The 25,863-nt window shown below is 51.2% G+C and overlaps 1 protein-coding gene across 2 annotated transcripts in view; it reads left to right on the forward strand.

Moving 5' to 3' along the window:
* The window catches only part of CD276 (CD276 molecule), an 86,649-nt gene extending 61,979 nt beyond the window's left edge, over positions 1 to 24,670 (forward strand). For both annotated transcript variants that reach the window (XM_070468809.1, XM_070468810.1), the window contains exons 2-10: positions 11,297 to 11,423; positions 13,615 to 13,956; positions 14,138 to 14,452; positions 15,058 to 15,396; positions 15,565 to 15,861; positions 19,630 to 19,764; positions 20,524 to 20,565; positions 21,930 to 21,965; positions 23,268 to 24,670. In XM_070468809.1, coding sequence (XP_070324910.1) covers positions 11,297 to 11,423; positions 13,615 to 13,956; positions 14,138 to 14,452; positions 15,058 to 15,396; positions 15,565 to 15,861; positions 19,630 to 19,764; positions 20,524 to 20,565; positions 21,930 to 21,965; positions 23,268 to 23,290 — 1,656 coding nt within the window. In that variant the 3' untranslated portion in view covers positions 23,291 to 24,670. The remainder of the gene's footprint in view (positions 1 to 11,296; positions 11,424 to 13,614; positions 13,957 to 14,137; positions 14,453 to 15,057; positions 15,397 to 15,564; positions 15,862 to 19,629; positions 19,765 to 20,523; positions 20,566 to 21,929; positions 21,966 to 23,267) is intronic.
* The last annotated feature ends 1,193 nt before the right edge of the window (positions 24,671 to 25,863 follow it).

The following is a 25,863-nucleotide window of genomic DNA, read 5'->3' on the forward strand; positions in this document are numbered from 1 at the left end:
GCTCAGCTCATTCATTTATACACTGTCCCTGGCTGCTTTCCTGTGGTAAAGGCAGAGCTGAGCCATTGTGACAGATATGGGAAGGCCTGCAAAGCCTAAAATGTTCACTATCTGGACCATCACAGAAGAAATTTGCTGACCCCTGCCTGACTCAATTCTACATCCAGAACCAGCAGTAGGTCCACACACACAGGTGGAGCAGGGTATTTTGAGCATCTCCAGGAGGACACAATCTAGAAAAAAAAACTCTCTGATGCCCAAAATGCCACCATTAGCTCTTGAGTAAACCACTGCCCTTTTAAAATGTCATCCTTTAAAATTCAAACATCCTCAGCAAGTTTACCATTACATATGTATCAGTTAATCAAAGTTTGGCCCACCTGTGGCAACAATGTTACTTCTCTACTCAAAACCCTTTCTCATCACCTACAAACAAAATCCAAACATGACCTCCTGTCTGGCCCTGACCACCTGGGGAGCTTCAGGTCAGTGTTCAGGGTTCACTTTAGCACGTTATCATGTCTCTAAGGTACCACCAGCTGGTCCTCACTGTATCTTAAAACAGTACCGTGTACTGAACTTTAGTGATTTCTATGCATTTCCCTATTGGAACTCAGGCTGTTTGAGACAGACATAACTTAGTCCTCTCTCTGCCCGCACTGCCTCCCTACAGGCACTCCATGAATAGTTCAGCAAATAACTAAATACACAAACAAATGTATAGTCAAGGACTCCTTCAGTTACAGATAATAGAAACCTAGCTCAAACTGGCTTAAGAGGAAAAAAAAGATTACTCATATATCTGGGCAGTGTAAGTGTGCAGCTTGCTTCAGGCATAGGGACTTAAATGTTGTGGTCAGGGCTCTGTATCCCTCCTGTGTTCACTTCTGCCTCTGTGTATTTGTTTGGATCAATTCTTTAGATTGTTGCTAGCTGATAGATTCATTGCCCACAGCCCCAGACCACGTCCTCCTTAGCCACCTCAGCAAGAAAGAGTGCTTTCTGAGAGTGCCAGCAGCAAAGCCTTGGGAATTCTCTGATTGGGTGTGGCTGGGCGCACAGGCTTATTTCCAAGCCTGTCAGTGAGTGGGGGCAGGGCTGGGGTTCTCCAAGGAGCCAGAGCTGAGGTCTGAGGCTGGGAGTCAGCCCTACCAGCACCATATGGAGTGGGTTCCCTGCAGGAAATTGGAGCCCTGTTATCACAATGATCCAGCCTAGAATGAGAGAGGGGCACTCTAGAATAAAGGATGTGGAGCAAAATGTCTAGTGAAGGCAGAGAAGGTCTGCCCAGCATCTATTTTGCTTCTGTATCAAAGAAAGGAAGAGAAGCTGTTAGGAAGGAACCAGAGTTCAGGCCAGGAGGGGAGGCGATAATTTGCTTTAATGGGTTTGTCTTCTGGCTCCTGAGACTGCCTGTCCTGGTGCTGAGTGAACCTGGAGATGAGATCTCAGGGAAGCTATCAGGGATATTTCAGGACAACTGGGAAAGACAGCAGGGATTGGATGGAGGTGGGGAAGGTGTGGGTCACAGCATTTCACAGTTTCCCACTGTAGAGAATCAATCCAGGACCCCTAACAGACCATAAAGAAGGCTGAGCACCAAAGAATTGATGCTTTTGAACTGTGGTGTTGGAGAAGACTCTTCAGAGTCCTTTGGATTGCAAGGAGATGAAAGCAGTCAACCCTAAAGAAAATCAGTCCTGAATATTCATTGGAAGGACTGAGGCTAAAGCTGAAGCTCCAGTACTTTGGCCACCTGATGTAAAGAGCTGACTCGTTAGAAAAGACCCTGATGCTGGGAAAGATTGAGGGCAGGAGGAGAAGGGGATGACAGAGGATGAGATGGTTGGATTTTAATCATTTAAGCTTCCAAAATGGGTCCCCAGCCCACTCACTGGTCTTTTCCCCCCTCTTCCTTCCTTCAAAGATTGAGGGCAGGAGAAGAAGAGGGCAACAGAGGATGAGATGGTTGGATGGCATCATCGATTCAATGGACATGAATTTGAGCAAGCTCTGGAACATAGTGAAGGGCAGGGAAGCCTGGAGTGCTGCAGTCCGTGACTGAACACCAACCAACCCCTAGCCACCTCCCTTGCCTCATCTCTTGACAGCCTCTCCTCAGAGTCCATCTTCCCAGAGTCCACAGGGGGTGCCTGCTCTTCCATGACTTTGCTGGTGCTGCCCCCTCCCCCAGATAGCTGAAATGTTTCCTTCTTTATGAGGTCTCGACTAAGCCTCCCCATTCCTTCATGAACTGCTTGACCCCCCATTCCCATAATACGTGCTATAAACCTGCATCTGTTTGTTGTATAATGGATAAATGACTGCTCAAAGACCTAAGATGGGCAAATAACCAGTTTTATGGGGAATAAAGTAGATTACAGAAAGAACAGGTTGGTGACTTAATCTTGACAAAACCCTGGAACTAATAATCAATTGAGCACTTGAGGAAGAGTCCACCTTCTTCAATTGAACCTTTTTTTCTTTTCTGGTTTTTCTCCATGTGATTGGTCCCCCACCAGAAGCAGTGGTACTTTGGGGATGAGATAAATGGGCAGCTGGCTGAGTGGCAGCACAAGTAGGAAGACTTGGGATCCCAGAACCTTGAATAGTGGGACAGACATTCAGGGACAGACCCTAGTGCTATAGGGCTCTCCTGATTCTGTCCTCTCCTAGAGGACCTTGATGACACAAGAAATAAAGTAAGGAGAAGAGGGAAACCTTTTTAGGTAACATCCATTTGTTCTTTTCTTCATCCACCAAAAAATTATTGAGCACTCCTATGCACCAGGTACTGTCAAAACAGTAATTCAAAAGATCATGGCATGGTTACAAAACACTGTGTCTGCACTTAATGCCACCAAATTGTACACTTAAAAATTATTAAAATGGGAATTCTCTGTAGGTCCAGTGGTTAGGACTATGTGCTTTCACTGCTAAGGTCCCAGGTTCAATCCCTGGTCGGGGAACTAATCCTATGAGTTGAGGGGTGCGGCAAAAAAAAAAAAAAAAAAAACAAAGGCAAAATGGTAAACTTCATGTTATGTGTATTTTGCCATAATTAAAAAAAAAAGATCATGGCACTTGGAGTGATAGACTTAGCTTAACTGGATGAAATATAATAGTAATAAATGAAACATCCTATAAATCTCCCCTGGAATCTTTTAGAAGAGGATGGCAGAGACATGGACCCATAGCAATGTGAGCAAATGACTCTGGTCATTGGTCACAGATTTGACAGTCTATTATTTTGGGCTATTTTAGTGAAAAAAGTGGCTGGCTGCCCAATATGACCTCTACCAGGGAGAGGAAGATCCAAGACTTGCAGGGCTGTTATAAGGGAGGGGGCGGACATGTTCTCTGTGGTCCAAGGGGTCAAATGAGGAATTATATGGGCTGACAGATTTTATCTCAATAAAAGGTAGAGCTTTACATCAGTGAGAGCTGCCCAAAAGGTGGTGCACTTCTTTGGGAGATAGTGGGTACCCATCTCCGGGGGGGCAGTGGAAGTTGTAGGAATGGCCAGATAAAGCTTCCCTGTTCTGTTCTTAACTTCTGCAGCTTCTTCAGAATTTGTTCGGGGGGCCTCTTCTCATTGCATGATCTACTCAGTGATCCCAACTTTGGCTTCCAAGAGTAGCTCCCTCATCCTGCTCTGAGCTCCAGTTCTGTGTATCTAGAAATCTATCACACATTTTCTCATGGATGATCCATCCATGGCTCAAGCCCAGTTGGAATTCTTCCCCCCCATCATTTCCAGGTCTCTCCATCTTCTATGTGTGACACACACGCTCATTGGTTGAAACCTTCTGTACATCTTTGGCTCTTTCAACCCCACCCATACATACAGTCCCCAAGACAAGTCATGACTACCCTTGAAATAGCTCCTAAGCTAGGTCCAGGTATCATTAAGTGAACCTAATGAGATAGTGTTCAGTTCACATTTTGAAATACCTATCTTAGATGTGGTTTCCTTTTGCTGTTCTGAGCAGTAGCAATTTTCATGGGGTGGGAAGAGGGAGACGAGAAGGCGGGAAAGGAAGGAAGGGATGGGTCCCTAAATTAGTCACTTTGGATGCTGTGAGAAAGACCTGAAATAACAGTGACGCTAGAAGAGATGCTTATTCTCACCCATGGGACAGTCCGGGTATGTCCAGGGCTGACGCTGCAGCCCCCCAGGGGCCTTCTGTCTTGCTGCTCTGCAGTCCCCAGGGTGTTGCCTTTGGCAGCATGGTCCTCGATGGCTCACCACATCTGTGTTCTAGGCAGTGGGAAGGGGGAGAAGAGAGAGGGCATGCTCCTATTTAAAGGCATGACCCAGAAGTTGTATACATCAGTTCCTCCTACATCCTATTGGCCAGAAAATGGTCACATGGCCATTCCCTGCTGCAAGGCAGGCTGGTATCTGTAGTCTTTAGCTAAATGGCCCTGTGCCTAACAAAATATTAATATTCTACAGAAAAGGAGGAAACTAGATGTAAGGGGAACACTAGTGGTTTCTGCCATAGTCATCTTAAACGTTTCAATGTGACCTACATGGCAGCTAACTGGCTAGACCTTAAGGATATAGTACATGAAGGCTTAACATACTAATGAAGTTCCATCAGCACCCAGTAAAGCTCTTTTTTCAGGCTTCCCTGGTGGCTTAGACTGTAAAGAAACTGCCTGCAATGCAGGATACCCAGATTTGATCCCTGGGTCAGGAAGATCCCCTGGAGAAGGGAATGGCAACACACTCTACTATTCTTGCCTGGAAAATTCCATGGACAGAGGAACCTGGTGGGCTACAGTCCATGGGGTCCCAAAGAGTTGGACATGACTAAGTGACTTTCACCTTTTTTCAAAGCCCTTCTTTCATAGATGGCAACACTGATCTCAGGGAGGGGAAGTCACCTATCAAGATTGCCCAGCAAAGTGCCAGGACTGGGACTAGAACCAAACTTTGGGCTCACTATTTACTATTTCAAAGAGATCGTCTGAGAGGCAGAAAAGCAGTGCCAGGAGGCCAGGACTCTTGGGGCTAGGGAGAGACCACCTTTGCTAGCCTGTCTACCTGGGGACAGGCTAGGACAGGCCAAATTCGGACTTAAAGAAAGTAGGGAAAACCACTAGACCATTCAGGTATGACCTAAATAAAATCCCTAACGATTATGCAGTAAAAGTGGGAAATAGATTTAAGGGACTAGATTTGATAGACAGAGTGCCTGGTGAAATATGGACAGAGGTTCATGACACTGTACAGGAGACAGGAAGTAATACCATCCCCAAGAAAAAGAAATGCAAAAAAGCAAAATGGCTGTCTGAGGAGGCCTTACAAATAGCTGTGAAAAGAAGAGAAGCAAAAAGCAAAGGAGAAAAGGAAAGATATACCCATTTGAATGCAGAGTTCCAAAGGATAGCAAGGAAAGAAAAGAAAGCCTTCCTCAGTGATCAGTGCAAAGGAATAGAGGACAACAATAGAATGGGAAAGACTAGAGATCTCTTCAGGAAAATTAGAGATACCAAGGGAACATTCCATGCAAAGATGGGCTCAATAAAGGACAGAAATGGTATGGACCTAACAGAAGCAGAAGATATTAAGAAGAGGTGGCAAGAATACACAGAAGAACTATACTAAAAAGATCTTCACGACCCAGATAATCACAATGGTGTGATCACTCACCTAGAACCAGATATCCTGGAATGTGAAGTCAAGTGGGCCTTAGGAAGCATCACTATGAACAAAGGTAGTGGAGGTGATGGAATTCCAGTTGAGCTATTTCAAATCCTAAAAGATGATGCTGTGAAAGTGCTGCAGTCAGTATGCCAGCAAATTTGGAAAACTCAGCAATGGCCACAGGACTGGAAAAGGTCAGTTTTCATTCCAATCCCTAAGAAAGGCAATGCCAAAGAATGCTCAAACTACCGCACAATTGCAGTCTAGTAAAGTAATGCTCAAAATTCTTCAAGCCAGGCTTCAACAGTATGTGAACCATGAACTTGCAGATGTTCAAGCTGGATTTAGAAAAGGCATAGGAACCAGAGATAAAATTGCCAACATCTGTTGGATCATTGAAAAAGCAAGACAGTTCCAGAAAAACATCTATTTCTGCTTTATTAACTATGCCAAAGCCTTTGACTGTGTGGTTCACAATAAACTCTGGAAGATTCTGAAAGAGATGGGAATACCAGACCATCTGACCTGCCTCTTGAGAAACCTGTATGCAGGTCAGGAAGCAACAGTTAGAACTGGACATGGAACAACAGACTGGTTCCAAATAGGGAAAGGAGTACGTCAAGGCTGTATATTGTCACCCTGCTTATTTACCTTATATGCAGAGTACATCATGAGAAACGCTGGGCTGGATGAAGCACAAGCTGGAATCAAGATTGCCGGGAGAAATATCAATAACCTCAGATATGAAGATGATACCACCCTTATGGCAGAAAGTGAAGAACTAAAGAGCGTCTTGATGAAAGTGAAAGAGAAGAGTGAAAAAGTTGGCTTAAGGCTCAACATTCCGAAAACAAAGATCATAGCATCCAGTCCCATCACTTCATGGCAAATAGCTGGAGAAACAGTGGAAACAGTGGCAGACTTTATTTTTTTGGGCTCTGAAATCACCACAGATGGTGACTGCAGCCATGAAATTAAAAGATGCTTGCTGCTTGGAAGAAAAGTTTTGACCAACCTAGATAGCATATTAAAAAGCAGAGACATTACTTTGCCAACAAAGGTCCATCTAGTCAAAGCTATGGAATTTCCAGTAGTCATGTATGGATGTTAGAGTTGGACTATAAAGAAAGCTGAGCGCTGAAGAATTGATGCTTTTAAACTGAGGTGTTGGAGAAGACTCTTGAGAGTCCCTTGGACTGCAAGGAGATCCAACCAGCCCATCCTAAAGGAAATCAGTCCTAAACATTCATTTGAAGGACTTATGTTGAAGCTGAAACTCCAATACTTTGGCCCCTGATGCGAAGAGCTGACTCATTTGAAGAGACCCTGATGCTGGGAAAGATTGAAGGTGGGAAGAGTAGGGGATGATGCGATGGTTGGATGACATCACTGACTCAATGGACAGGAGTCTGAGTAAAGTCCGGGAGTTGGTGATGGACAAGGAGGCCTGGCGTACTGCAGTCCATGGGGTCGCAAAGAGTCGGACACGACTGAGCGACTGAACTGAATTACCTGGGGAGCTGCTCATCGATTGTCAGGACTCACCCTTAGGGTTAGCATGTGCCTCCAAATAGCTCTCAATTATCTTAAATAGTACTCTGTACTGAACTGCAGTGATTTCTATGCATTGGAACTCAGGCTCCTTGAGGACAGACACAGCTTGGTCCTCTCTCTGTCCCCAGTGCCTGCCTACCAGGCACTCGATGAATAGTTCAGTGAATAACTAAATACAGGAATATATATTCAAGGAGGGCTTCCCAGGTGGCTCAGTGGTAAAGAATCTGCCTGCCAAGCAGAAGATACAGGGTTGATCCCTGGGTTGGGAAGTTCCCCTGGAGAAGGAAATGGGCACCCACACTAGTATTCTTGACTGGAGAATCCCATGGACAGAGGAGCCTGGCGGGCTATAGTATGTAGGGTCACAAAGAGTTGGACATGGCTTAGTGACTAAACAATGACAAGAACAACCTTCAGTTGCAGGTAAGAGAAATTTAGCTCAAACTAGCTTGAGGAAAAAAAAAAAAAAGATTGGCTCAAGTGTCTGGGCAGTCTAGGTAGGCAGCTTGCTTCAGGCAGAGCTGGCTCCAGGGACTTAACTGCTGTTTTCAGAAGCTATTCTTCTATCCAGTGCTGGTTAGCAAAGATTGACACTAGTTCTGTGACTTGATCCTTCTTGCCTTCTGGGGGAGGTGTTGTCCAAGCAGCCCCTGCAGGGGTTGGGGAGAGGCAGGAGGGTTAAGAGAAAATGGGGCGCTGCCGGTGGTCATGGTAGGGGCAAGGAGTTCCCCTCAGCCGTCCCCAGAGCCAGGGCATCGTGGTATAGAGCCCACATCAGCCCTTGATTTTTGGAGGTCACTCTGGGGAGGTTCCTTGTGGCTCCACCTCTGCTGGGGTTGGATGCCTCAGGTGGCCTGGGCCCCTTCCTCCTGCTTCTCTGAGAAAGCCACCCTGTGGTTTTCCTGCCAGGGCTCCTTGGAATTCCCACATTTGGCTGGGACAGGCTCGATGAGGGTGGAGGAAGAGGAGGAGGGAAAACCGACTGGTGACTCATCGGGAGGGGTGGCACATGCTGACTCCAGGGCATCCTGCCTTTGGGTGAGAATTCCCCTTTGTAGAAAAGGTGGGCAGGGCGGTGTGAATGCAGCCTGAGGCCTGTGCATCTCCATGACCTGCTGTGTGCTGGGCAGCCGGTCTGTCCCAGTGGTCACAGGTCATGCTTCTGTTGCCTAGCAATACCCTCTCTGAGATGTGTTCCCCCCCTCCTGCCCTCAGCTCTAGGAGCCCAGCTATTGGGGAGGGAGCCTCTCCCTGTCCTTGGTTCTGGGCTGTCAAGGCTTCTCCCCAGGGAATGCATGAGACAGGAACTTCCCTGAGTCGAGAGTCTAGCAAAGGAGTTGTAGGGAGCAAATCCAACCCCTGGAAAGATTGAAGGCAGGAGGAGAAGGGGAGGACAAAGGATGAGATGGTTGGATGGCATCACTGACTCGATGCGACAGGGAAGCCTGGTGTGCTATAGTCCACGGAGTCACAAAGAGTCGGACATGACTGAGAGACTGAACTGATTGACCACTCCCCCTAACCCCTGGAAATCCTCACCTTCCCTCAGGAGGGAAGCACAGCTCGGCCCTTGGGCAAGCTGATTAGATTGGGAGACCTCCCCACGTTCAAGAAGGTGGCAGCCAGTCCAAGCAACCCTGGCAAGTAAACCCAGCAGAAGCAGCAGGAATTAGCTTGATGAATGGAGACAGTCATCAGAAAAGGCTTAAGAGCCAGGCAGAGTGGTGTGCATTTATTCCCGTGGTAAATGGAGAATCATGTGAAGGCCTTGTAGAGGAAGGATATGAGCAGATCCCTGCGTCAGGTCCTAAGAGGAGACGCAGAGTGTGGGATGGGCAGGGGCGGAGTGGAGGGTCACGGGAGGATCACAGGAGCACTGGCCGCCCAGGTCAGGATGGGAGATGGTAGGCATGGGCAGCAGTGGGAAGAGGGAGGGAGACCCAGGAAGGACAGGCCTTGGTCTGTCTTGGGGTAAATGAGAGCTCCTTAATCCTTAGTCTCTGTGATTCCTTCAGCAGACAGTCAGGCATGGCCGGCCACTGCCTGCCAGTATTTCCCTTCGGTCTGTGGTGGCCCTTGTAGGCAGGATGTGGTGCCTGCCAAGGGTGCCTTTATGCATGGACCTTGGAGGCTGCTGACTCAGCAGGCGGCAAGGCTTTGAGGTCGCCAGGTTTGGACCGGAACTGTCTGGGAGGGAAGTGGCTGCTCAGGGCTTCCCCACTGTGGACAGCTGGGAGGTGGTGGTGGGGGGGGGGGGGGGGGCAGGATGCACCCGGCTTGGCCAAGGGGACTCCCTCAGCTCAGCTGCTGGGTGTGGGGGAGGGGGGAGGCAGGCAGTGCTTGGCTGGGATTGGGAGGGTTGAGACTGGGTGCCTGCGACTAAAATTGATGCCGACTCAACTATTGATGCCATTCGCTCCCTGGAAGGGCAGAGAGGCGTGGCAGGGGTGGAGAATGCAAACCCTTCCCAACTTTGTGAAAAATATGAAGTCCCCTCACTTATCTGGGCTTTAATTTTTTTTCCTCTTGCAAAATAGGACCAAGTCAGGCAGCCTGGCTCCCTGGGTGGTCTGAGGAATGTAAAACCTTTCCTATTTTTGTCAATAGCATGACTTGACCCTGGTGACACATGGCTTGGTCAGGATGTGACAATCAGGCAGCAGCTGTGAGACCTGGGGAAAAGGCAGACAGCATTGGGGGTGGGGTGGGAGGAAGCCAGGGACTGGGAGCAGGGCTGGACCTGGGAGGTCGCAGAAATACCCCCACTCAATCCTGATTCCAGTCTCGGGGCGGGGATCAGTCTCAGAACAGGCCACTTCTGCTCAGTATATGCATGTTAAACTAGCCCATGTCCTTTCCCTTGAGCCCCACGCTCCTTCACCGGGCCGCCTTCAGAAGTCTCGCCCAGAAGTTCCTGCACAAACACCTTTCGCTGCACGCACCCTACCCTAAACCCTTCCCTGCTCTCTGCCTCCACAAATGCTCTACCTGGTCCCTAGGCTCAAACCATGGCCACCCTGGCTGCTTCCTCCCTCTCTCCCCTGCCCTCCATGCTGACACTTTCCCCAGACCTGCTTTGTCCCATCTATCCAACTCTTCTCATTTATCCTGCAGATGCTGTCAGTGTAATCTTTATGAAACACAGCTCTGACCATATCCTTTCTTTTATTCCAGAACCTTCAGTGGCTCCCAGCTGCCTTTAGGATAAGCTTCTGACCTCTTGTTATGTTGTTCAGCCGCTAAGTTGTGTCCTAACTCTTTGCGACCCCATGGACTATAGCATGCCAGGCTTTCTTGTCCTTCACTATCTCCTGGAGTTTGCTCAAACTCATGTCCATCGAGTCAGTGATGCCGTCCAACCATCTCATCCTCTGTCGTCCCCTTCTCCTCCCGCCCTCAGTCTTTCCCAGCGTCAGGGTCTTTTCCAATGAGTCAGCTCTTAGCATCAGGTGGCCAAAGTATTGGAGCTTCAGCATCAGCTCTTCTGATGAATATTCAGGACTGATTTCCTTTAGGATTGACTAGTTTGATCTCCTTGCAGTCCAAGGGACTCTCAAGAGTCTTCTCCAGCACCACAATTCAAACACATCAATTCTTCGGTGCTCAGCCTTCTTTATGGTCCAACTCTCACATCCATACATGACTACTAGAAAAACCAGAGCTTTGACTATATGGACCTTTGTCAGCAAAATAATGTCTTAGCCAATCTCTAAGTCTTATTCTCCTCTACCAGCTGAGCCAAACTGATCTGTGTACATACCTGCATTGCCCTGAGCAGGCCAGGCTTGACTATTCTTGGCCTGCCTCTCCTATCTTTTGTTTGCATATCAGTATCTGAGAAGGGGTGGATCCTAACTGCCTGCGGCCCTGCCTCCCCTGATCCAGCCTCCCCAGGGACTCAATTCCCTCCTGCCAGCATCTCTCACAATATCCCTCAGTGGGGAGCCCTGTAGGGTGTGGGAAGGAGAACCTCCCAGTGGGCTGTTGCAGCCTTCCACCAGGCTGGTCCAGGGGAGATGAGGTGAGAGAGAGGGCTTGGTAAGGACCTTCTGAGACAGAAGCCTCACTTCCTCTTCCTCACAGGCAGGGGCAGCCTTCCATCACGGAGAGCCCAGCTGTCAGCTGCCTCACGGGAAGATGCTGTGTGGACCGGGCAGCACGGGTGTGAGTGTGGCCCCCGCCCTGGGAGTGCTGTGGTTCTGCCTCACAGGTGAGGGGGGCAGTTTGGGGCCTCGAGGTGCCCACCAGGCCTCTCTGTCTGGCAGGGCCGGGACGGTTTTGGCTAACTGCCTCCGAATCTCCTCTGTGCCCTGTCCACCTCATTCCTACCTTGGGATCCACCTCACTTTACATTTCTTAGCCTCTGTTTTCTCATCTGTAAAATGGTAACGTGAGCACTAAATGTGATAAGGCTGTTTCTTAAACACACGTGTGCTTCCTCCCGAGGGCCTTTGCACATACTGTCCCGTCTGCCTAAAACTTTCTGCCCCCACCCATCTGCATGACTCGATCTCATATTTCATTCAAGCCATTGCTCAAATGTCACCTTGCCCAGGCTTTCCTGGCTACTGTGTATAGAATAACATCTCTTCCCTCCCTTTCCCTGACCTTACTTTATGCTTCTTCCCAACACTAATCTCCACCTGACATATTATATGTTTACTTGCTTATTGCCTGCTCTGCTCAAAGAGCAGAATGTATCCCCGGGGCCAGGATTAATGCCAGCCACATAGCAGGTGCTCAATAACCATGTTGAATAAAGGATATAAGTCTTCCCACACAGTTCTTGGCACAGAGTTGGCTTTCAATAATGGCACCTACTTTAATGACAACACCATCATATTTCAAATCCTAATCTGCTCAGAGGGAGATGGCCTCCTCCAAGGGGGAAGACAAAGCTGAGTGTCTGGTGCCATCTGGTGGTCAAAAGAAGGAAGCACCGCTTTACCCAGCGGTACTTTGATTTCTCTAGAGAAAGGGCTTTGGGTGACTCCTCAGATTTCATCCCCTATGTGCCCCCATACAAGGGGCACCCTGTTGGTCTCCAACTGGAGAGCTGGCCTGTGGTGCCTGGCAGCCTGGAAGGAGATCCAGTGACAGCTTAAGGCCTTTAGAGATGACCACACACTGCAAAGATGATGATGGGGGTGTGTGTGTGGGGGGGGGGGGAGTGTTACTTGCTCAGCTGTGTCCAGCTCTCTGCGACCCCATGGACTGTAGCCCGTCAGGCGCCTCTGTCCATGGAATTTCTCCCGGCAAGAATACTGGAGTAGGTTGCCTTTCCTCCTCCAGGGGATCTTCCTGACCCAGGGATCGAACCTGGGTCTCCTGCATTGCAGGCAGATTCTTTACTCTCTGAGCCACCAGGGAAGCCCAAAGACAATGATACCACCTCCCTGTATGTAATTAACAATGAAAATACTAACTATAAAATGCTATTTTTCAAAATGTGAGAAAACTTTAATGAGTGCTGTATTCAGCTAGCTTTGTTTCAAGACTGGTCTTCACTCTTCCTGAGTGTGCCTGCTTTGCTGGTGCCCAGAGCACACACTTAACGTAAGCATTGCCCAAGAATGGCAGTGCCAGGCTAGGGGGCACATATCAGCAAAAGAAAAGCTGTCAGGAACCCCTACCTAACGTCCCAGGGCTCTAAAAGAAGAGCTAGACTGGAGGCAGAGGTGACTGGGTGGGAGGCTGCGGGGTAAACCCACAGGAGAGAGGGCAGGGGTGGGAACAGGGCAACCTGCCCTAGGGGGCTTTTCTCTGACTATGTCAGACTCTTTTTTCATTCCCTTTCAATCTCGGCTTAATATCTCTTTATGGAGAATGTGGTTCACCACCATATTTAAATGCATGGGTAATCTTTCTTTCTTGCATAAAAACTAATCATGTTTGTTGAGGAAAAGAAAAAGCACTTGTGATTCTTTCTCATCCAGAGAAAACCACTAATAATAACATTTGGGTGCATATTATTGTTTAGATTTTCTTTTCACAATTTATAAAGATAGTGTATACTTGGGAAATGCAGCCAGCACAGACAGGTGTCATGCACCTGCCAGATTTTTTTAAAACTGCATCTTTACTTTCTATCCATTGGCTTCTTTCTTCCTTAAACTCCTAGTCACATGCTACCAAGAATTTGTGTGCTAGTTTGTCTCTCTCTCCCACTAAAATTTAAGCTCTTCAGAGGTGTGACCTTGGTGTTGTTCTCTGTGGCATTCCTAACGCTTACCCTTGGCATAGCATGTACTTACTATATTCATGTTGGTTGAACTAGAATCACAGTAAACTATCCTCAGCCCTTAAAAAAGGAGTGGACCGGGCCTGAAGTTAACTCGGAAGGGGAGGGGAACTGGGGAGGTCCTGAGTGTCCCACCCTGTTCTCACCGTCCCACCCTCAGGGGCCGCAGTGGAAGTCCAGGTTCCGGAAGATCCCGTGGTGGCCCTCGTGGGCACCGACACCACCCTGCGCTGTTCCTTCTCGACCGAGCCCGACTTCAGCCTGGCACAGCTCAACCTCATCTGGCAGCTGACAGACACCAAACAGCTGGTGCACAGCTTCGCCGAGGGCCGCGACCAGGGCAGCGCCTATGCCAACCGCACAGCGCTCTTCCCAGACCTGCTGGCTCAGGGCAACGCGTCCCTGAGGCTACAGCGCGTGCGCGTGGCTGATGAGGGCAGCTTCACCTGCTTCGTGAGCATCCGGGACTTCGGCAGCGCCGCGGTCAGCCTGCAGGTGGCAGGTGAGAGCCGCGAAAGGGGGCGCCCTCCCCCTGGCACACCCCTCACACTTCCCGCAGCCCTTTACCCACTGCCCCAGTGCTGAGGCTTGTCTTCACAGCCCCAGGCGCTCTTAATCCCCACTGTGTCCCGCTGCTCTTGCCTTAACCTGACCTTTGCCCTCTACCCTCTGCTCCCCTCCAGCTCCCTACTCAAAACCCAGCATGACCCTGGAGCCCAACAAGGACCTGAGGCCGGGGGACACGGTGACCATCACGTGCTCTAGCTACCGGGGCTACCCCAAGGCCGAAGTGCTGTGGCAGGATGGGCAGGGCGTGCTGTTGACCGACAACGTGACCACGTCGCAGATGGCCAGCGAACAGGGCTTGTTCGACGTGCACAGCGTCCTGAGAGTGGTGCTGGGCGCTAATGGTACCTACAGCTGCCTGGTTCGGAACCCCGTGCTGCAGCAGGACGCTCGCGGCTCGGTCACCGTCACGCCTCATAGAAACCCCACAGGTTTTTCTTTTCTTTTCTTAAATGTCCCTTGCGGTGGGGGGCAGGGGCGGGGAGTTGGTCCAATCTCCACTGGTCATGGTATCTGAATCTAGCTCCTTACCTTTAGTCTCCAAGAACAGAGAGACGCCCAATAATAATAACAGAAAACATACATAGGTTGCATAGAGGGAAAGCTTACCGTGGCAGGAGTAGGTGAGCGTGATGATCACAGGTCGTCTCAGCTCTCTGGGTCTCCTGACTCCAGGGCTCTGGAAACCTGTGGAAAGAGAGGAGAAGCATTCAGATCTCAGAAGAGAGTCGGAGGATAGGAGAGGGAAATGGGTCCTGGCGGAGAGGGGAGTTTTGCTAGGGTTGCAGGCTGCCCTAGGCCAGGTCCCCCGGGGAGATGGACCTCGTCAGGCCAAGGCCAAGTTGCTGTGATTCTTGTCAGAAGATTAGGGAGATGTCTGGAAGTGTTGAGACTCCATCTGTTTTTAGGTCTGGGGAGAAAATGGGAAGATGGCATGGGACCTGGGGGTCGATGGAGGAGATATGGGAGGCAGTCCGGTGGTAGCCGAGTGTCCCCACCCCTCCTCACTGCCCTGCCGCTTCAACCTCGCCCTCAGGTGCGGTGGAAGTCCAGGTTCCGGAAGAGCCCGTGGTGGCCCTCGTGGGCACCGACGCCACCCTGCTCTGTTCCTTCTCGACCGAGCCCGGCTTCAGCCTGGCACAGCTCAACCTCATCTGGCAGCTGACAGACACCAAACAGCTGGTGCACAGCTTCGCCGAGGGCCGCGACCAGGGCAGCGCCTATGCCAACCGCACGGCGCTCTTCCCAGACCTGCTGGCTCAGGGCAACGCGTCCCTGAGGCTACAGCGCGTGCGCGTGGCTGATGAGGGCAGCTTCACCTGCTTCGTGAGCATCCGGGACTTCGGCAGCGCCGCGGTCAGCCTGCAGGTGGCAGGTGAGAGCCGCGAAAGGGGCGCCCTCCCCCTGGCACACCCCTCACACTTCCTGCACTGCCCCAGTGCCAAGGCTTGTCTTCACAGCCCCAGGCGCTCTTTCCCTCCACTGTGTCCCGCTGCTCTTGCCTTAACCTGACCTTTACCCTCTATCCTCTGCTCCCCTCCAGCTCCCTACTCAAAACCCAGCATGACCCTGGAGCCCAACAAGGACCTGAGGCCGGGGGACACGGTGACCATCACGTGCTCCAGCTACCGGGGCTACCCCGAGGCCGAAGTGTTGTGGCAGGATGGGCAGGGTGCGCCCTTGACCAGCAACGTGACCACGTCGCAGATGGCCAACGAACAGGGCTTGTTCGACGTGCACAGCGTCCTGAGAGTGGTGCTGGGTGCTAATGGTACCTACAGCTGCCTGGTTCGCAACCCCGTGCTGCAGCAGGACGCTCACGGCTCGGTCACCATCACAGGTAGGGGCCGACGAGCAGCTGGGGAAAGCTAGAAAGAACCATCCCTTTTTATCTAGACTCTGAGCCAGAATTCAAATAGGCTTGGGTGGTCAAGATTAAAAAAAAAATTTTTTTTCCTTAACATTTCACATGTCTCAAATTCTCCCCCAAGCAGACCTTAAGGGACTTGCTATATTGTGCAGTAAGAATCATTTGTAGTATTTGCCCTCCTAAGAGTGTCATGGTACTTGGGGACTGAATACCTGCCTGGAATCTGGAGGTGTTCCAGGAGGGAGTTCTGGAGAAGCCACAAGGCATAGCTCTGTCTGGAGTGCTTTCCTACGGGAACCTCTCCAAGTGCTGGGAAGGTGTTGCTACGTCACCATCTGTTGCTGAGCACCATCTGACTCTGAGCGCCTGAGAGACAGCTGGGCCTCTCCAGGTGGTCAGACTCCTCACCCCATCGATGTCAGCTCTCCTGATGGAATTAAACTGGACCCAGCCAGCCTTTGAACTTCCCTGGTAGCTCAACTGGTAAAGAATGCACCTGCAATGCAGGAGACCTGGGTTTGATTCTTGGGTTGAGAAGGTCCCTTGGAGGAGGGCATGGCAACCCACTCCAGTATTTCCTCCTGGAGAATCCCCAGAGGTGCCTGGCAGGCTCCAGTCCCTGGGGTCGCAACTAACCGCGGCACACAGGACTGACCCCCTTTGGAATGGCTGGGCTCTCTCTGCTGCCCCCCTGTGGTCAAACACCAGATCAACTCTGCCCCCTTTGGCAATTCCCTCAATCTCTAGCCCAGACACACTTCCCTTCCTTTAGTGCCCACCTCAGTGGGTACCCCTTGTGCCTGGAGGTGTGAAGAGGGCTCAGACCTACACTCAGGCCAGGGAGAGGCAGCCTTCATCCTTATTTGGATCTCATTCTGGCTCCTCTGTACCTCCCCTTGGGACAGCTAACCTTTCCTAGGGACCTCCCTGCATTCTCTGGGATCAGGACAGCAGGTTCTGTCTATCTGGTTCTCCTATTTCTTTCCCATGACTTCCACCTGACCTGCAGCCCACAGAAGACCTGATCCCCCTGATAACCAGTTTCTGCGCAAGCCTCAGGCTTCACTGACTCACTCCTGTCTTCCTGTGCCCCATTTGCATGGACCTTGCGTGGCCTTCACTTCTGCCAGTGTCCATCACATTTGCCTTCTAGGAATTCAGGCTCATTCCTCCTCCTCCTCATTCACGGTTTTCCTTCTGGCAAGGCTTTATTCCCTTTGCCCACCCCCTCCCCAAGATTGACTTCACCCTCTTTCTGGAGACCCCTAGGCCTATACTTTCTGTGGGGGAGTTACTGCTCTGGGCTGTTGGATGTCCCATGGGGTCTCCTTGACCTTTTAGATACATCAGCATATGGTCTGATGTAGTCACAGGAGAGAATCAGAAATACTAGATACAGCAGGATCAACAGAGAATGAAGTTTTCAGAGAAGGGGGGAGTGATCAGAATGGGCTGCAGTTTCAGGAGAAGTCTCTAGGGACAGGTGGGACTTGAAGGGACCTTGAAGGGTTGGTGATCTTTGTGATAATTTGCACACTGAGCCGAATTGGCTATTCACCACCCTGTGTAGAAAGGGCTCATGAGTATGCAATTATACTCGTATACCTGAAGATGCAGGTCTGAAACCCCACTCTGTCCTTGACTGGCAGAATGAGGACAAGCCTGACCTGTGCTGCAGGCACCATCACCAGCCTAGGGGTGGACATAGTGGGAGCCCCTCCACCTGGGTGTTTCTGTGGCTCTGCTCCATGCTTTTCTGCAGGAGCCCCACCCTGGGATCCCCAGGGGTTTCTTCCATGTGCTTCCTGGTACTATCCTCCTTTCCTGCTCAGTGGGGACATTTCCCCACCTGAGAGAAAAATATTAAAAATTGTAGTAGCTGGCATTTAAAGTGCATTCATTTCACAGATGAGGAAGCTGAAGGCCAGAGAGAAGAGAGAACTTTCCCAAGGCCACAGCCTAGCACAGTGGCTCTGACTCTTTGGGGATTAGCCACCTCTCTGAAAACTGGATACATGATAAATGCAGTCATTTGCATTTAAGTTTTGAGGGCTTGTGGCCCCACTGCACTCATCCATGGGGGTCTGTGGACCTTGGCTCCAGCATCCTGCAGTGAGCAGATGAACCAGAATCCAACTTTTAGCCTCTCAGCCTAATTTCCTCTCCTCCCCACCACCCAGCCTCCTTTTTTGCGAGAGCAGGTCTGCCCTACTTTGGAGCCCTTGGCCTGTATTTCGCTTCGGGCAGCTTTGTGCCTTGGAAAACGTTCTGGGACTCAGACTTTGAGTCCTCCAGCCTGGTCCCTCTGCACCTGCTGGAGGTTAGTTGCATGTGCTGTATGTGGAGGGGGCTCTGTGGAGCAAGTCCTGGATGTGGAGTCTGAGGATGCAGGTCTGAGCCCCGCTCTGTCCTTGGCTGGTGGGACGAAGGCAAGTCAGACCTGTGCTCCAGGTACCAACACCAGCCCAGGGCTGGACAGGGCAGGAGCCCCACCTGCTGGGCGTTTCTGTGGTCTGCTCCATGCTTTCCAGCGGGAGCTTCCCCCGCTTTGGATTCCCAGGGGTCCCTTCCATGTGCTTCATGGGCTGGCCGGCCTGTCCTCTTGTGTCAGCTGCTGTCTTTCTCTCTTGCTCCTGTTCCCCAAGGTGATGGGTGCCTTTGCTGCTGATATCCAGAGCAACAATGTAACCGGCCATGCCTGTTGGAAGTGACTCTGGCCACAAATCCCCATATCCGTGTTAAGGCCTCCACTGCCCGAAGGTTGAGGCACTGCTCTCTGCTCTGATGGCATCTTCTGCAGGAGTTTTTGTTAGATGTGTTGTCCCCAAGGCCTCTGCCCAGGACCCCATGTGGATCCTGGGGCTGGGCTGGAGGATAGTGCATTCGGAATAGCTGTGGGTCCTTACCCAGCCGAGGGCAGCTCAGCTCCTTCCCTCTGCCCCGAGATAGCCTACAGGAGGGCCCTCAGCGTTTCACAGCACTTTCCCCTGGCAAGTCTCCTTCTCAGGGGTAAACCTGTACTCTGGTGCCCTCTGTGTCTGCCCTCGTCTTTATGCGGGAATCTGTACACATCTTCTGTCAAAGGCTGGATGTATGTGTATTTTAGGTTTTGTGGGCCACATAACATCTCTGTTGCTGCTGTCTTTCCTTTTTTGGTAACCCTTTACAAATGTAAAACTATTATTAGCTCGTGGGTTGTACAAAAACAGGCCACAGGCCAGATTTGGCCCATGGACTGTGGTTTGCCAACTCCTGATCTGTAAGGTGGAGAATATCCCCAGGTGGGGCTGGGGGAGGAAGGGGGCCTTCCTGGGGAGGAATCATAAGCCAGGTGGAGAGTGAGGAAGCACTTTTCAGGTAGAGGACACCGACAGCAGTGGTGCAGGGGCTGGGAGCAGCCAGTCATCTCTACGGAGAATGGAATTACAGAGAAGCTTGAAGCACTCTTTTCATGTCAGTAGGGAGCAGTAGAAGGTTCTTGAGCATCGTGGACCACAGATTCTTCAACCCTCCCAGGTTGAGGCCTGCCCATGGCAATCCCAGCTGTATCAGGCTTTGGAGGGTTTGTGGATGTGGGGGGAAGGGGCATGGGAGCTTATGTAAGCTCTCTTCATGGTGTGGGGGCCCCATGAGGGTAGGAGCCCCCTGTTCACACTTTGGAGTCAGAGGGCTTGTCCTCAGGGCCACTGGGGGTCAGGCATGACAGTCTCTCCCCATTCTCCCCATCTCCCCTCCCAGGGCAGCCCATGACCTTCCCCCCCGAGGCCCTGTGGGTGACCGTGGGGCTCTCCATCTGCCTCGTCGTACTGCTGGTGGCCCTGGCCTTCGTGTGCTGGAGAAAGATCAAACAGAGCTGCGAGGAGGAGAATGCAGGCAAGTGAGAGAGGGGGTGTGCATGTGTCTCCGGGTATGTTGGTGTGTCCATGACATCAATAGGAGTGTCACTTTCCAGTGACAGAATGAATGTGTGTGCAAATGCAGCTACATTGTGTGTGTGTGTGTGTGTGTGTGTGTGTGTGTGATCTGGAGGCTGAACAGATCTCGTGTGCTTAAACAAGTGTGAGCCTGCCCGTGAGTGTGTAGACGTGCTTAAACAAGTGTGAGCCTGCCCGTGAGTGTGCAGACATGCAGGGTGAGTGTGAGTGTGACTAGGAGTGAGTAGTGAATGTGTAACAAAGGGATGGATGTGTCTGTGTGTGACTGTGACAGCATAAGTCACACGAGTGTGTCTGTGAGTGAGAGCACGTGGAAATCGAGCCACGCAGGCGTGACTGCTTTGTGGGTTTGTGTGTGTCTCCATGAGAGGATGTGTCATCCTTAGAGTGGACAGTGTCTGAAGCAGCTGCTGCTTGCTGGGGTCAGTGTGGGTTGACTTGGTGATTAGTAGGTGGTAGGTTGACATTGACCAATAGGAGATTTGACCTTGGTAGGGAAGTTGACTCTGGTGAGTGGTGGGTGGGTGAGTGAGTGGATCGTCCTTGGCCAGGTGAGTGGCGGGCTCCTGCCTGGGGTCCCTCTCATCCGGCCACAGGCCAGGTCTGCTCAGCCCCATTTACCTGCCTCCTGCATTCCCAGAAGCAGGTCAGTGATGAAGGTGAGTAGGGCTGAGGAAGTTTCTGTTCCCTCTGCCAGGAGCTGAGGACCACGATGGGGATGGAGAAGGATCCAAGACGGGTAAGTCTGAACCCAGAGGGACTCTGTTGGCTGAGGACAGATGCAGGGACAGGGGCGGGGACCCCAAGGTCTGGAAGGGCCCCATTTACTTGAAGGTTTGAATGAAATGTGTCCCGTGGACTGAGGCCTCCCGGCCCAGGTGAGTCTGGCCTTTGCTCAGCAGCAGACCTGGAGGCAGGTCTCCCAGGGGCTGCTTCATTTCTCATGTCTATCGTTATCCACCTCCCAGAGCCACTCCACCCTGAAGGACCTGGCTCGGGAAGCAGGGCAGGCTGGGTTTTAGTTCCAGCCCCAGCTCATATAAGCCGAATGGCCTTGAGCAAGTCACTTTGCCTCTCTGGGCCTCAGTTTCTGCCTAGCTGCTCCTTTCAGAGGTGGTGTGAGTTAAATTAAATGGGATCATGTACGTTAAGGGCCGAATATCATGCCGGGGACCTGCATAGGGCTCCGTAGTTTTCAGTCCTGTTCTCAGCACTGTGTTTTTAGCCTGACACAGTTCCACTCTGGTAAGAGGCTGAATAACTTTGGTCAGTGCTTTTTTCTTCTGGGCTTCAGCTTCCCATTTGTAAAATGGCCTCCTGGCCTTTCCTGATGGCACCAGAGGGCTGTTTTGAACCTCTCTAATGTGACTTTGTGAAGGGCCTGGCACTGTGGAGACACCAGCCTGGAGCCTGGAGAGGGGCACCAAGGCCCTGGTGCCCCACGGCCACTGGAGGCCTCGCTGCTTTCCCTCCCCGGGGCCCAGGGACTGGGGGAGCAGGTCCTTGCTGAGCCCTCTGTGATGATGCCAGTTGACATGGGTTACCCCCAGTCCCTGGAGAAGGAAGTGCAGAAGATCAATCTCTGCAGACTGCTGTAAACTGTGCCAATTCATTCTCTGCCTTTGGTGTCCGGGTGTGGCAGGTGTAGACACAGCCTGGGATCAGGCCTCATTTTTCTTGTTCAGTTGGTAGAAGGGAGGGAGTGGGGAGAAGAGGGGAGCTTAGAGACATGCTTAGTCTCAGTTCTGCAAGATCCCGGGCCTACCTAGTGACACCTGCAGCCTCCTTTAGCACGTCACTTAACCCTATTTGTACAGCAGGCTTAGGGTACTCTCACATCTCACTCACAGGAGGGCCGGGGAGTTGTTCCCATTATAGAGATGCAGAAAACTGAGGCCTGGGGGAGGAGTGACAAGTCACAGAGCAGAACTGGAACTTGGGGCAGCAGCTGAGACCCCTTTTCCAGTGCTGTGATGTTTCCCTCACCCTCTCAACTTCTCCCTCCTGCCTCCTCCTCCTAGTCCTTCTTCTAGACTTTATTTCTTCCTTACCACCACTTTCCACAGTTCCCCCCTTCACTGTGTACTCCTTCCTTTTTTGCAGCCCTGCGGCCCCTGAAACACTCTGAAAACAAAGAAGGTAAATACATGTGGTGTTTGTGCATCTGTGTGTGTGTGTGTGTGTGTGTGTGTATGCCCTTGTGTGTAGGAGGCTAGGGGGTGGTCATTGGTGATGGGTTTGCTGCTGCCCCAAGGCTCCCTCCCCCTGAAGAACAGCCTCGACTCCTCCCTGTTGAAATGGCAGCAGGCGGAGAAATCAAGGCCCCAGTGCTCTTAACAGGATGCAAGTATGACAGAGGCTTAACCGGGACAGGAGTAAGATTGTCTTAAGGCCACTGGTACCCTGGAACCAGCTTCCTCCTATGGGGCTTCTGCCTTCTTCTACTCAAAGCTTCCATTGCCAGGTCCAGGTGGCTGCTCCAGCTCCCACAACCCTCCAGAACAAAGAGGGAAAGAGGAGAGAGAGGGGACATTTTTTTCTAGGGCTTGACTAGAAATAGCTCCTGTCACTCCTGTTTATATCCATTTGTCAGAACCTAGTCATGTGACTGCAACTCAAGTGAGGCTAGGAAATGGGGTTTTCAGCTGGACAGGCACGTTCCTGGTACATAGTCAGTGGTTAATAATTGTTAGTGATGGTTATTGGTCAGATTATCATAACATCAGCAGTTACATTAGGAAGTGGTTGGTTGGAGGTTAGTTTTAGTTTGAGATTCTTCTTTATTAAAAGTGACCAGAAGCTACACCTCTGTGTGTGTCTGTTTGTTTATAAATATATGTATATATCTGTGTGTAGTCTGTGTATTTTGAGTAAGCTATTTCTCGCTGCAGACTTATCACTAAATATGAGTGGCTTCCACTTCGAAGGTCAAAAGTTTGGGGACCTTAATTTTTGGCCAGAGGTTATGGAGCCTTAAGTAACTCTCAGGTTGCCTTGTTGTCCCTGTTAGGAAATAAACTCTCCATTCAGATCATGGTGGAGAGTGAGGCCATGGGTGTGAACGTATGGAGTGGAGAAGATGAATCAGGGGATAGACGGGGTGGGGGGCAGCATGGGGAAGGGAAGAGTGTGCCAGACCAAGGGCAGGGAAGGGTGCAAGGTGGCTGGACCCAGGGGGATTGAGAAAAGCCAGTGAGGACTGGGCAGTCTTCTTCAGGCACCCTCATGATCAGTCTGACGCCCAGCAGCTGTGTGTGTATCTGAGCCTTGAGGGCAGTGCTGGGTGTGGGGGCTGCCAGTCAGACTAACGGCCCCCTCACACATACCACCCCCATCACCCGAGTATGTGACCACATCCCTGGGGTTCTGGCATACTCCCGAGACTTCCACTCCCGCATTTAATGCTCCCCCCTCTTTTTTCCTTCCCATCATGAAATGCAGATGATGGACCAGAAATAGTCTGACAGCGAGGCTCAGGGAGCTGCTGCCCCTGCCCTGGGGCTCCCGCCTCTGGCTGCACTGGAGCCTCAGTGCGAGCTTTGGGCTGGGGGCTTCCCTGCCTCCAACAGATGGCGTCCACTCTGGCGGATCTACTCATTCTGCAAAGGACATGATACACAGACCACCCTGCAGCCTTATTTCTCTGATGGACACGATCCCCAAGTCATCCTGCTGCCTTATTTCTCCAGTGACACGATACCTAAATCATCTTGCTGCTTTATTCCTTAAGGACGCAATGCACAGACCTCCCCGCCACCGTATTTCCCCAAAGGATATGCTACACGGACCATCTGGCTGCCATTTTTCTCCAAAGATGTGGTACACAGTCTCTCAGTCGCCTTGTCTCCGATGGTCCAGATACCTATCACTTCTCAGCCTTCTTCCCCATCCGCCCGTAACTGTCTCCTCAGCGGAGGCCACTGCAGCCTTAGGATTTCCTCCAGACTAGAGGCGTCGCCTCCTGCTCTGCCCCTGAAGTCAGCCTCTTCCCTCCTCCACTAAGTGAACACAGGGCCCCTCCCCCAGGCATGCAGACGCCCAGGTGCACGTGCTGGAACACGTGAGGCCCTCCCCCGGCCCCTCCTCTTCCGGGGCGCCCGGGGCTGTGCCCTGTGAGCCCCGCCCTCCCCACGGGAAGTAAGTGCTGGTCACACTGAGTCTCTGGGCGGCTGCGCGGGCCTCCTTGGGATCTGCTGCTGTCCCTCTGCTTTTCCTTTCATTGATCCATTTAAGTAACGTTCACTGAGCATCTCTGGGCGTCAGCACTGTGTTAGGTACTGGGGTCCCTGCGCGAGAAGACAAGCCCCTCCCTAAGGAGCGCGCCCTTCAGCCAAGAAACCCTTGAGGCAAGAGGGACTCGTGAGGGGCTCCTGCCTTGCTTCCTGCTGAACCCCTCTTCTGGACCACAGTTCCCTGGATACCTCACTCCCATCCCACCCCGCATCCTTGCCCAGAAACCTGGAAAGAGAGACAGAGCCTCTCGCCCCCACTGGAGCATCTGATGGTTTCCAAAGTGTCTTTCCAGGCATGCACAGCGGGGACAGGCAGCCCAGACCCGACAGACCCGGGGGAGCTAGGAGCTGCAGCGCAGAGGAAGCCTGAGGGCAGGGACCGTCCCACCCCCACCATGGTGCTATTCCGGAGCTGGGCAGACAGTTTCTAGCTTGTCTCTGGCCAGTCCCCAACCTCCAGTGGAGTAAACTTCTGAGGACCTGATGTTCTCCTGTTGACATCCCTCCCTTCCCCAGGAATGAAAGATGTGGGGGTTTCTAATTTAAATGTGGGACTCAGAAATTTTGTTAACTGGGGGTGCATTTTGGGAAAAATAAATGCCTTTGTAGAAAGCTTTTTCTCTAAATTGTATGGCAGCAGGGATCGACTGGAAGAATTCCCTTCTGGACATTTGAGGCCCAGAGTAGGGGTGTCTGGATCTCCTTACTCTCACTGTCCTTAAGTCGCTGGGTTTCCATGGCCCCTTTTCTAACTTCAGTTACCCACTTGGTAAGGATGCTGGCTGTCCAGAAAGCCAGGCCCTTTGGTCACTGTATGGGGCTCCAGCCACTCCTAGAAGTGTCACCTAACATCTTTATCTCAGAAGATTCAGACTCCAGGCTTGTTTAAGGCATGGATGGGGAAACAGACCCAGGAAGAAGCTAACAGAAAAGGAACTCTGCATGCTCTTTTTGGCTGACACAGTGGAATGGGCACCAGGCCTGAGTCAGATGTCCAGGTCTAAGACCTCATTTAGCCCTGCCCTGTGATCCTGAACTGGGAGTTGAACTTCTCTGGGCTTTAGATTTTTATTTTTTTGGCCACGCTGTGCAGCATACAGGATCTTAATTTCTCAATTAGGGATTGAACCTTTGCCCCCTGCATTTGGATTCTTAACCATTAGATCACTGGGGAAGTCCCAGGGCCTTAGTTTTCTTATATGAAAAATGGGCCTGAAAATTTTCACCACCTTCCAGTTTCGAAGACTAAGATGAGGAGGTGAACATGGCAAGCAAACCATTTCCAGAGAACCAGGTTCAAGGATGTGGGAGCCTGAAGAAGTGCATTGGGCTCCTTTACCCTTGGGGGCCAGGGTCTCAGAACTGACCCACCAGTCAGTCCCCAAACTCTGCGGGCCCTCGGGCAGCAGGAAGAGCTCGGGCTGGGGGTCAGGCCACTTGACTTTTGTTTTGTTTTTAATTTTTTTCTTGTTTTCCTTTTTGACTTTTGTTCCTGGCTCTGCTACTGACTTGTGACCAAGTCCTTCATCCCTCTGAACCTTCATTGCTTTATCTGTTAAGAAGGGGTGAAGGGTGGTCCAGTGGTTAAGATGCTGTGCTTTGAATGCAGGGGTCATGGGTTCAAACCCTGGTCAAGGAACTAAAATCCCACATGGCCAAATAAAAAATTTTTAAACAGCAAAATATTTTTAAAAAGAAGGGGTGATGAGTGCCCTTTGGAAAGGTATGTGGAGTTCTTTCCAAACTGTGGTGCTTCTTCTAAAGTCGATGGCCCTAGAAGTGAGTCCAGTCACCTTACTAGAAGG

The sequence above is a fragment of the Odocoileus virginianus genome, chromosome 6 (assembly GCF_023699985.2).
Source record: "Odocoileus virginianus isolate 20LAN1187 ecotype Illinois chromosome 6, Ovbor_1.2, whole genome shotgun sequence".
Classification (NCBI taxonomy): domain Eukaryota; kingdom Metazoa; phylum Chordata; class Mammalia; order Artiodactyla; family Cervidae; genus Odocoileus; species Odocoileus virginianus.